Source organism: Diabrotica undecimpunctata, chromosome 4, assembly GCF_040954645.1.
Source record: "Diabrotica undecimpunctata isolate CICGRU chromosome 4, icDiaUnde3, whole genome shotgun sequence".
Classification (NCBI taxonomy): domain Eukaryota; kingdom Metazoa; phylum Arthropoda; class Insecta; order Coleoptera; family Chrysomelidae; genus Diabrotica; species Diabrotica undecimpunctata.
The window spans coordinates 94,812,938-94,825,930 of record NC_092806.1 but is presented as its reverse complement, the minus strand read 5'-3'; the positions used below and the strand labels follow the sequence as shown (position 1 = coordinate 94,825,930).

At 33.1% G+C, this 12,993-nt stretch overlaps 1 protein-coding gene across 1 annotated transcript; it reads right to left on the bottom strand.

The window, feature by feature from the left end:
* Window positions 1–4,358: 4,358 nt before the first annotated feature.
* On the bottom strand, window positions 4,359–12,788 carry LOC140439792 (uncharacterized). Its single transcript, XM_072529931.1, has 2 exons — window positions 12,663–12,788; window positions 4,359–5,298 (listed from the first exon to the last, which is right to left on the bottom strand). The coding sequence occupies exons 1-2, from the start codon at window positions 12,672–12,674 to the stop codon at window positions 4,417–4,419; spliced, it is 894 nt and encodes a 297-aa protein (XP_072386032.1). The 5' UTR covers window positions 12,675–12,788; the 3' UTR covers window positions 4,359–4,416.
* Window positions 12,789–12,993: the final 205 nt, after the last annotated feature.

The window sequence follows — 12,993 nt, the reverse complement described above, 5'->3', positions numbered from 1 at the left end:
TAAAACCCAAATCTTCTAATGTAAAAAACCCGCGTTCATCCAACGATTTATCTACACGGATAATCATACACCACCATTTGTTTTAAATTACCACCAATTGTCCTTAATGATTAATAATGTCCAAGGCTCATTTGACACTATATCTTCGTCAACGAATTTACAAGTGATATAGTTGATTTGCCTTTTAAAATACCGCTATCAATATGGTAATAATAGATCAACAACAATAAACTTTTAAAAACTTCATAAGAAACTCCTTAAACATTTAGGGAAAAATGTATCTGACTTGGACAGTGACTCCTCTGTAGACAATAGTTCAGTGATTTGCAGGCTGTCGCTATCAGAATCATAACAGACAATTAGACACTAGTTTATTGTCTATTTGCAATGTTTACCTTTCTTGTGACATACAAGTAAATTCTGATAGCCTTTGCATGTTATTAGAGCAACAGCCACGTCCTTGGATAATTCTAGGTGACTTTAATGCTGACAACATAATATGGGGATCAGATCACTCATCTTCCAGAAGCACAAGTATTGCTGACATCTTAGAACAACTTAATATAAATTTTCTTAGTGACGATAGCCCTAAAAGATTAAATATTTCAATAGAGTATTCCTCATAGATCTGTTTAACTCTCACCGACCCAAATGTAGCTCATTACCTCAGTTGGGAGGCTCTAGCCTATAGATATGGTTGTGACCACTTCCCAATCCTTATTAAAAGCCATATTTCTACTTTGGAAATAACAGACCATATTAACTCGACTATAGAGCAGTTTAATTACCTTATTACTGCCCAGAAATGTATTGGTAAATCTAAGTCTGTGAACGGTCTGTACAATGGTGGAATGAAAGATGTGCTACAGGAATCCGTGAAAGTAAATCAGCCATTAGCCGATACAAATTATAAAACACCCCAAAATAAAATAAACTTTAAAATGCTAAAAGCAAGGGCACAGCTAACTGTCAAAACTGCTAAAACATTTTCCTAAAGCCAAAGAATTCGCCGAAAAAAACCCCATCCATCCGTTTAAAGTTAAAAATAATTACTTAAACCATCCTATCTTTTTTCAATAGATAAACTCTAGTGTTGTACCTTTATTATTTCTAAAACACCTTCCTGTTTCAGCCATAACGTATCTCTTAAACATATTTAACAAAATTTGGCTCCACCATTATTGGCCAGCTGTTTGGTAAAAGGCAATAGTCATTCCTATCCCAAAAACTGTCAAATCTAAATATGACCCAAAATCATACCCACATCTCTGATATCGGTAGCATGCAAATTAAGGGAGACCGGGGTTGGTTGTCATACGGAGTACGTTGACATTGTGCATTTAAATTACGCGCCGTTCATAGTAAAACATAGCGCGTCGAGTTGTGCATGCATAAACCATTGGCGCTTGTGTTATCATACTTTCAGTTAAAGTTGTAACCTTATCCAGTAAATATAGTGCTGATTTGTGATTTTACATTTGGTGAGTAATTCTTCGTTCTCATACACTTTTTTTGATATAATTAAGTACAAACATTTAAGTTATTTTCTCTGATGATAGTGTGAAACTATATTAATAGCTCTTTTATCTGACGTAAACAAATTTACAGTTTATGAATTCGCAAACACGTGTTAGCCATTTTAGTTGAAAAACCGTCATTGGGCACAACCGTTGTGCCAGCCTGCCCCGTAAATCACTATGACATCGATTGTTTTTAACAAAAATATTATCTAATTATATTATCTAATTATTTGCAGGCGTAACCATGTGAACCTATAAAAGAAAAACAGAGCGAGGAAAAACACCTACTGACATTATGGAACGAGCTGTGCGTGCTCATATTATCGACAAGTTGAGTTTGAAAGTTGTTTTGCAAGACTTTATTATATGCGTGTGCACTCTTGCACATTGTAAAAAAATAAAAACGGATATACTGCAAACGGAACCTGGAGGTATTCTATCTGTACTGCATGCAGGATATCAGAAGAACAGACAGGTATAAATATTTTTAAGAGTCCAAATTTTCTTAGGTAAAAACTACAATATATTGTTTTAGATCTTAAGCATGAAAGACGAAGAGGCTTTATGTGACTATCTAAGAACTGCATCTGATATTTATTATGGACTTACACCAAAGCAGGTTCGGATGTTAGCTTTTCAATATGCTACGACTCCAACTTAATATTATGGTTCCAACATCTTGGTCTACAAACCAAATGGAATAGAATGGAAGGGCCTGATTTGTTCTACTTCGATACTTCGTTTTTAAAAAGACAACAGATATTATCTGACAAAATTGTTTTTGAAAATCCTGAAACAGTTTTAGACCGGCTAAAATTAACTGCGAGTGACGAAAGTTTTTTTTTGGGAGGTGAGAATCTTCAAAAAGACCGTCCGGGAAGGTGTCCCAGGTATGTCGGATTCAGTCCGGCACGCTTCACCGCGTGGCGAGGCCGCGTACTGACAAAACTCACCCCCTCTTCCTTCAGCCGACGGGTCTGGAACCGCACTTAGCGTGCATGTCTGACCCGCCGACCTTACTCCTAATTCCCTCTGGCACATTTCTCGTGCATTCCATTGGTTTGGTGGCCACCTATCCTCCCCCCTCCGCAAAAGCCTCGCGGCAGACTGGTCGGTGAAGTGACCGTCCGGCGCAACTCATTCGCGGGTCGGGCGACCGGGCTGCCCTCCCTCCATGATGGAACTAGCGAGACAGAACCAGTTGGTAATTACGAGTAACGCCAAACATTCTTATTTTCATTAATTCATTTATACAATATACACATTCATTCAAAACTCAAGATTTTAAACACGGAGGCAGTCGACATAGGTTGAATCTGCTAACCGCCCCAGGACGGACACGGGTAGAACAAGGAAAACATAAATTAAAACAGAAATAAAACAAGAAACACAAGAGGCACTTAGTTTGAGTCGGATGTAAAAGTTCTTCCCTTACTGAATGTCTCTTAAGACATACACCACAGTTAAATAAAATTAGAGAAAAACGGTAAAATGTTGTATAAATAAAATTGGTAAATAAATAAATAAATAGATAAAACAGAATAAATAAAATAAAATAAGGGCAGTCAACGTAGTTTGAATGTAAAGGGTCCTCCCCCCCTGACTGCCTTACATGACACAAACACGTTAAAAAATAAATAGTGACGATCGGTCATCCCGCTTGCAGACGCCTCTCTTTTTCCTCTTTGTGTTTGATTGTCTTGGTAACAAAAGCAATGACCAGGTCGAACTCTCTCTTGCTATCGACAGCTTTATCGATTAACTCGTAAGGCTCGCCTAGAAGGGATCCAAGACCCAGCTTTAGCTCGGTACGCCCCGCATGACATGCAGGGCACTCGAACACAACATGCTGCGCGTCATCCACCACTCCACACTCGGGACATAGATCGTCCGCGGTCTTCCCTATACGGTGGGTAAATTTCCTAAACGATCCATGTCCCGTCAAGAACTGTGTGAAGTAGTAGTTGGTACATTCGGACTCTTTCTCCGGCCAGAATATGCACCGGTACAGAACCAGCCACCACCTGTAAGGCTATGGTTGATACGGTTCTGTACGCGCTGCACACCCTGATCAGAGGTTTTCTCTGAGCCCTAAGAAGCATGTCTTTGTACTTTGTCATTTAAAGGACCTCGTGCCACACTGGGGTCCCGTACAACACTATGGGCAGGATTGATTGCAGCATCACCGTCCTTTTCTGGGATCCCGGACTCCCTATATTTGGCATCAGTTTATTTAGTGTGGAGGTCCTTTTTTCTGCCTTCCGACATGCTTCTTGTACGTATTGTCCGAATGTAATCCTGTCGTCAAATATTATACCTAAGTATTTCACTGTCTTCTGTCTCCTCAAGATTATGGTTCCGTCTTCTCTACTGCTAGCTTTAGGTCATTTGTTTCTATCCAGGCCGCGGTCTTTCGTATTGCTCTATTTACTTTTCCTATTATTCCCCAATTCGTATCGTCTTCGACTAGTAAAGCTAGATCGTCCGCGTATGCAATCGCTCTCACTCCACTCTCCTTGTTTACTTCTAGTACCCCGTTATATAATGTATTCCATAGAAAAGGTTCCAGGACTGACCTATATTTCCCGTAGACCTAAACATTTTCTATATTCTGTAGTTATATAATTTTGTTTAGTTATACTTTGTTTCGTTGGTAATAAGCTGTTGGTGGATGCAACTTTTTTTATAATAAACCTACCTGTTACATGAGTTTTAACTTTCCGGAGATGTTTCTCTGGAATTCTGTAATTCGTTTTTTTTTATGTAGACGTAAATTAAATTTTCTTAGTTAAAGCTAAATAGTTTTAAATTGTGTTTAAACCGATTTTAAACAATTAATTGAAGCTTAATATTTTATTAACAAGATGAAACAACAAACATATATACAATATTTTAACTATTTCCACTTATTATCGCTCCAACCATGTTTAAGCGGTACTAGAATTGTCTTCTCAACTACTGGTACATGCTTTTTAACAACAATAGGATAAGGTACTGGTTCGTGGATTTTTTTAATAATAGTTATCGGAACAGGTTTTGTATGGATAATTTTTACGGGCACTCGAACAGGAATTTTAACTCGGTTTGCTTCAACTGGGACTGGTACTCTAGTTTCAACTGGTATAGGAATATCTTTAAACACTGGAACTTTAACTTCAACAGGTACAGGTACAGGAATATTTAAAGGTGTTGGCACATTAACATGTTTTGGTATTTTTACAGGTACTGCCCGATCATATGGAACACCGATAGGTATAGCATAATGATGGCCTACTTTGTGTATTACTCTAATTTGTCTTAGTACTTCTTTCCCCAAGTCCACGGATGTACCTAGGGGTTGAGGTGGACCTACTTGAGGACCTCGTAGAGGACTTCGTAAGTCTAAACTACCAGGACCTCCAAAACCTGGACCACCGGGACCTCCAAAATCTGGTCCATTGGAAGCTCCAAATCTTGGACTGTTAGGATCTCCAAAACCGGGACCACTGGGTCCTCCAAAACCTAAACCACTGGGTCCTCCAAAACCTGGACCATTAGGACCTCCGAAGTCAGGACCGCTAGGTCCTCCAAAACCCACACTACTTGGACCGCCTATACCTGGGACATTGGATCCATGAAAATTACCAATACCTGGACCATGTGCGTGAACTCCTACACCTGGCGGGCCATATTGTGGTGGTGGAATTCCTCCTACAGAATTGTGTTCCCCAAAGACACCACGTTTGGTTTTCTTGGGTTCAGCATATGCAGCAGAAATTCCCACAACAATGAATAACACCTGCAACAAATACGCCGAGGTTGAATAATTTATGTTATGAAATTAAAATCTGTCTATTTAAAATTTATTTTTTGTAGAATAAAAATACTACCGCAAAAGAAAATAAAAATTTTAGTAGACATTAAATTTAATTAGCCACACCTAGTGGTACACTAAATCATAAAAATTTGTTTGTTATGATTCAGTTGGTTTGATGTTGGTATGATTTTTATTGGTTTACATAGGGTTTAAGTAAAACAATATTAACAATAAATGGTTATTTAAAAAAATTGTTCAAATACTTAATTGTAAGATCTACTACAGTTGTAAGTATTACAACTAGAATTGATAGAATTTATATTTACAAATCTGTTTAAGCTTTAGTATATGCAGAAAGATTATACTAATGGTGTATACTTGTATTTAATCATAGAGTGCATAGAGCCTTCTGTGGTAGATATCGAAACATAAATATCAAGAACAGTTTTTAAATGAAGCAATCTAAACCAATGATCAAACAATTAGCAAAACTAATAGTTGAAAATGAATTACTTTTCATTACAACACTGCGAATGATAAGTACGTGGGTCATACAAATTACTTAAAAATAATGGGATGGATAAGATTTATATGCCACATTTTTCAGCAATATTTTCTTCATCTTTTGAAATCCTTCGTTTTTTGAGATTACGGTTTGAGTTTTGTTAATACTATCTAAACCATTTTTGCAGGGATACCTTCCATCTTTTGTTTAAACCTGTTGATTTTTTTTATCGATTTGACTAATGACATTTTTGCTCTTTCTCCAAATATTTTATTATTTCACTCACAAAATAAAAGTTGCTATTGATGAAAACAAGACTGTTTTGTAAATCTGTTTCACCTAAAACATCCTGTAAATATTATATCGATTTGCTAGCAGTATCTTAAAGTTTAAATACAAAGCTTATAAAATTTTCAAAATATTAGGCGTAGTATAAAGCTGTATCTAACCATGTACTCCACCGAATTAACACTGTTTCAGGTGATAATGAAGTGTTAGGGAATCTTTCTCTAAAAAGTTGTACACTTAAAGCAGCTTTAATCATAATTTTGTTCCCTTTTTTTAATAATTTATTAACAAACAAAAATTGTAGCCGTATAATCTAAGCAACGCAATTTAGGCCGTGTGTTAGACACGTAAAGTAAATTAGGTTTGGATAAAACACTTTAACATTTGATGCTATTTTGATCATATATGGTGTAGCGTCGAAAAGCATTAGTACTATTTCATCGGTGGACACAATCTCGGAAAGATAAAAAATTGTTAAAGCTTAATTTACGAATCTTAAAACTGTATTGTTATTTGTTGCTTCCAGTTCTTTAAGCACACTAAATAACCCTTCATCAACTTTTCTTCATAAAGTACGCCTATGAATAAATTAGAGACGTACCTTCCCCAAATATCTGTGGTGTTGTCCACAACAAATCAGATGTAATTGTTCTTCACTAGTATTTTTACTTTTTATGGTTTCCTTGTAAAAGCAAGTAACAATTTTTCATCCGGCTCATATAGTACTTTCATCCGACACATATCCGTGACAGTAATTGTCCAAAAATGATTTATAAGTTTTATTTTGCAAATTATTTAGTGGGATATCAGAATCCACTATTGCACTGTATAGATCAAAATTAAATTTCTGCTGTTCGCCATATCCACAAGTTGATTGTAAGCATTCTGCAATTGTTTGTTGCTTAAATTTATAATTATAAAGCTTTTTAGAGATTCTTGATGTAAATATGTTTTTACTAAATACTATAATATACTATACTATACTATACTATACCATAACTACTGTACTATATTGTAATTTTTGTCGCATTCTATGTGTAATCAATAATTACATAAATATAATAAGCTTCTTTAAAGTAACTTAGAGAATCAATACAGGGTATTTCCGGATCAGTTTCGTTGCTTAAAAAAATTCCAATAAATATGTATCCGGAAATGCATCGGTACAGAAATTCAGGATGTTAAAGTATCTGTTTATTTTTGTTTTTATCTAAATAATATTTTAGATAATTTAGTTGAATATTATTACTTATTACTTGAATACAACGCAAGGCACGATAAAAGGTGTGATTTGTATCAAGTACATATTTGCCGTAAATTTTTTGAAAAATATTTCCCAATTTAAAATAACATGGGGAGATTAGTTTAAATCGAAATATCTAGACAATGGTTGCTCATAGGGACTTCCATCACATATACTTTTTCTATAATAAATTGATGGAGAAATATATTTTCTGACTTAAAAATGAAATCCACGTACTTCAAAATTTACGGTTTTAACATTTACGGTAAATGTTAACATGTACCATGGAAAAGGAATATAATAACACACTACCTTTCCTGGATGATCTCTAAGAGCGATACTGGGTATAAGACTCAGGTGTATAGAAAAGAAAACCACAATATTAATATTAAAAAGGGAGATCATTAAATTCTTATACGATAGAGCCAAAGTTACTTGTTCTAACGAAAATTCGTTCTTGAAGGAAAAACATTTGATAACATCTGTTTTATTAAAAAATAATTGTCCTTTATCGTTTATAACTAAGGAATTTTCAACAATCAACCGAATAAAACAGAACAACTTAGAACGAGATCCTATAGCATACACAAGAAATAATACGAGGAAAATAACAATACCATACATAAAAGGATTATAAGAAAAACTTAAAAGGATAAGAAATAAATTCAACATTCCAACAACATTCAAAGCAACAAACACATTGAGATCTATTTTGTATAAAACCAAACCTAACAATGAACAAGAAAAGACAAAGAATTGCGTTTATAAAATACCTTGTGAATGCGATCAGTTTTATTTAGGTGAAACATCAAGGCCATTAAATGTTAGAATTAGTGAATATCAATCTTATATTAGAAATAGAGAATTTGATAGATCCCAAATATGTAAACACGCAGGGGATAATAAACATAGGGTTCAATGGAATGATTCAAATATAGTCGGATAAAGAAACGGATCGTAAAAAGAGAAAAATCAAAGAAGCGGCTCTAATTATGCTAAATGAGACCAATTGTGTCGCAAATTCCTTGGCAGAATGTAGGAATGTAGGATTGGTCACGCATATTAAAAGAGGAAGTTATTAAAAGGAAAATACCAGTATTAGTAAGTCGGTAACATATAGAGGATACTTCATTTATGTTTTTTAAATAACAAACATATAAAATCAGAATTTGGTGTTTATTGAAAGTAAACTAAATGCACGTCCAAATACTTACCATGTTGGGATCGTATTATGAGGTTTTTTTCCTGGTTTTTCCCTCATAATTTACTATGGAATCACTAACAGGAGATTTTTACTATTATCACGGCATGGGTTTGTCTTTTTAAAGACAAATTATATGCTATGATTTTTTCTAACGGATATTCTCAAGTTAAAGTTGATTTTATGTAATCGAATGAACCATCTTACAAGTAAAGTCGTCCCAGGAACGCAACTCAATAATATTGGCAATATCATTTTAAAGTCGTCTACTTTAAAATGTATAATGTATGTCTGAATTGTCAATATTAAAGAGTCAGATAAAATTAAATTATTAGACGAATTTTTCACCAAGTAACAAAAAAACAAAATTTATTTAATTTACTAATGTTTGTATTTTGAGAACGATTTCCGAAGTGGAAATTGAAACGGCAATAAACGTACTTTAACCTTTAATTGTGGCTTATTCCCATTTAAATAGTAATAACTTTAACATGCTACAAAAAAATGGCTTCAGAACATAATATTCGTGTTCATCGACCTCGAGAACCCCCCGAGTAATGAGTTTTGACTGACTAGGAGACGAAGTCCACCCTGGGCATCAGGTAGCTCAAGAACCATCGTCGTTATCATATTCGTGTTCAGCGACCTCGAAAACCCTCGAGTAATAAAATTAAACTAATTCCTATAGATAGTTTCTTAGTTGCAAATTTGTTATTTTCTATGCAATTTGGATATGCATTTTTCTTGTGCATAAAATGCAATTTATATTTTACTACTATGAATTTTGTTTACAAACTTTTATGAGGCTTTCCTTAATCGAATGCAAAAAGTTTCTCAGCGATTCACCTTGCCGCCGCCGAAAATTGGTAGGTTTAGCGGTTCGTTTCCTCGCCTAATACGGTGTGTTAAGCGGTGTATTAATTTTCATAAATAATATTTTGAGAATTATTACATCCATATTACATGACAAATATTAATTTTACTGCCCCAAACAAGATATTTTACTGCTCTTTTTGTTTGTACGCATATGTCTGTAGGTGAGATAATTTTGAAATAATAATTCTATTAGTTAGTCGTTAATAATAATAGATAATAGACTGATGGGTGTGACAACCAGTATTGATGCAGAACTAAAAAATACAGGCCCATCACTAACATTAACACAAACGAATATTAGCATCTCAGTAATTAATGAATTAAAATAACATTATGTTAATTTCTTAAACAATAAATTGGATTTCTTATTAGAACATTTAGACAAGACGAAAAGCTCGGGTTCGTTCGAAAAAATATTAGTATGAGTTTTTTTGCGAAATCACATTCCTAAGTTATCTTATAATAAGGTTCAAGAGGTTGCCCAGGCGACAAGTTGTTTAAATTTTTTTAAACAATTTTTTTCAAGGTTTGATCAAGGAAGGCTTGATTTTTAGGGTAGGTATTTGATGATTGTAAATATAATACATTTTACTTGTCTTTTTCACCCTTGAGAATTATCATTTTGCGTTTCTTTCAGCTGTAAATTATTTATTATTCGAAAACGATGCACTTTAAAGAAAACTTTTACTACAACAGACCGTTTTTGTTCATATTTATCCAAAACAAGCTAAAAAATTTGTTCGGGCCGAAAAAATTTATTGCTAGAATCTGTGTGATCTCTTGAACTTTATTTCCTGGTATCTCATGACAGTGATTAGGCAAAAAAATCTCATGGGAATCTTTTACCAAATGAATCCGAGCTTTTCGCCTTGTCTAATTAGACTCCAATATTAATAATTACGTTTTGTAGATATGAGAAAAGAAACCAGTTATGTGATTAGAGATATTTGTGTATTTGGTCATGTTTTAATAGATCATGAAATAAAAGACTCACAGTATTTTCGTTACTATTTACTTGTCTACTTACTATGAGTTAGTAGATATCTATTCTTTAAAGATTCGAGGACATCGAAAATAAGATATTTAACAAAAATTCAATGTTGAATTTCTGACTATACCTCCCTTGTATGCGTATATGACATTTAACAACAGTCTACTAACTCAAAATACAAAGCTGTTATTTTAAAGTACATAACACTGACCTTACAAAATATGATTTGGTGTATAGCTTTCGGCGGCTGTTACAGTAAGTATCTACTATTACCTTAAAAATATTTAAAATGTTGAATGTTTTCCACCATATTTAGGTTTAATGCTTTAAGTAAAATACCTAAAGGTACTATCAAGGTTTAAACATTTATACCTCCGTAAAGCAAAACAATCCCAGTTAAGATTGTATATAAAATTTATTATTTAATATCTTCGATTGTCGCTAAAGAAACCACAAAACCACTAAAAGCGACTGCGTCAAGAAGAAAAGAGAACAAAAATTAAGCAACCAAACAAAAAAAGCAAAGTAGAAAAAATCCGCAAACAAGAACAAAAAAACAATCTTAGGATAAGTATTTCAAAAAGAAAATCCAATGATAACGAACATTTGAAAAAAGTAATGTGAGGTATAAGCATTAATTATGATAGTGACGATTACTCACAAAGATAAGACATTCACTAACGATATTTTATAACTATCAAACTGCAATGATATTGGACGAGATTTAATTCATCGGTACTTTACAGTAACCACTTCGAAAATAGGTTGGTCTGGTATCAGAAATTATATCCGCCGAATAAGTGAATATCTTCTTTAGATATCAAGGCATCCGAAGATTGAGCATGTAGCGATAAAATTAATTTTATTGGAGATAGATACAAAAGACCGTAAAAGTACCATAGTACCATAGAGTAGGGGAAATTATGGCTATATAAACTCCATTCGCTTAACTCGGGCATATTTTGACAGATTCATTGTCGGAAACCTACAACACAACAATTCCTACTTCTCAGTATTAATAGCTAAAGTATCCTACCATTGCATACTACTTTGTTTAAAAAAAGAAGAATTATTCTAAATAGTGGAAGTGTATACTAAACACATCAAATTTTAGGAAGTATATATTTTAAAAAATATATTTTAGTTGTTATAATTTAACATAAATATTTATTATATGGTGCAGATAAATAAATATTTATTGTCAGTAATTCGCAAAGGTCTATTTTATTTACTATTTAGTTTGTTTACTATTAATATTGGCTATGAGTACGTGTGCTTGGTTGTATAGTAATTTCCAGCCACTTTTAGTCTGTCAAAAAGTAACTAACTTCGCAAAAAAAATAATTACTAAATTCACTAGACAGTTAGGACTGGGAATAGCGAACCGAGTTTATTTATATTCATTAAGTGCTAAGCTTATGTCCCCCTTTTTATAGTTAATTTAGTAGATGGGTTAAGTGAGAGAAATTTGTTGTCTTGCTTTACCCTTTTTCTTGCGGTAAATGGTGACATTTGACTTATATACAGATCACTTACTGACTTGAAAGTTGAAAATAATAATTCCCCAAAGGCTATCTTCACTGGTTCTCATAAAAATATACGAAAACTGTAATGATGATATTTGTTTCCAAAATATATTAACTTATTTGAAATTAAAATAACTGTCCTTGTTGTTCTTACCGACCTTTTCCACTACATTTTCTTTCAAATTCTAATTGGTAAGATCACCCACAATTTGACGTTTTGTAGTTCTTTTTGGAAGCGTTTGGAAGATTTCGATTATAAAACACGATCTTCTTAATTAAATTTTTGTTTTCGGTTATTAGCTAAAATTAAATAATGCTTTGGATGCTTTATTTATATCTGTCTTGTGCCTTACTTATACTGGCTATAATTACTATTATATTGAATGATATCGTTATAATATATAAGAATCAAATAACTAAAAATAACATAAAACCGAGAAAAAAACTAAAACAAAAAAAACAATATAGAATTAAAAAAAACATCAATATTTAACAAGATCAAAAATAAGTTCTGTTATCAGTAAACCCTAAAGACAAAAAATTGTAAAGGAAAATAGATATTAAATGCTGGCAAAATTATTAGTATTTGATATAATATTTAAGTACTGAAAAATATAAATGGACGGTAACCCAAGTCAATAACTAAATAAATATGTTAATTCAATACATTAGCTTAATCCGAAATGACTATATTGCAATATATAAAAAGTACTTACTAAGGTTTTCATACTTCTTAACAATAATGACTAGAAAAGATAACTAACAAATTTTGCACCACACTAGCAATTTTATAAGACTTCACCTGTCCCCATTCTTCCGGCAACACCTACAGGTTCAAAAGGTGATTCTTCGTAATCAGCAACTTATTTTGTTCGGAAGTAATATTTAGAAGATTTATGGGATAATCAAATTTTATACCGGTACCACTATTAAGAAATTATTTAATTCTTGTTAGTAATTTTTAACTTGAAAGTGAAGATGTTACGTATTCTGTATATATTAAAAAATGTGCGTTATCTCAAAGAAAGTAGTACCTTATTAATATTC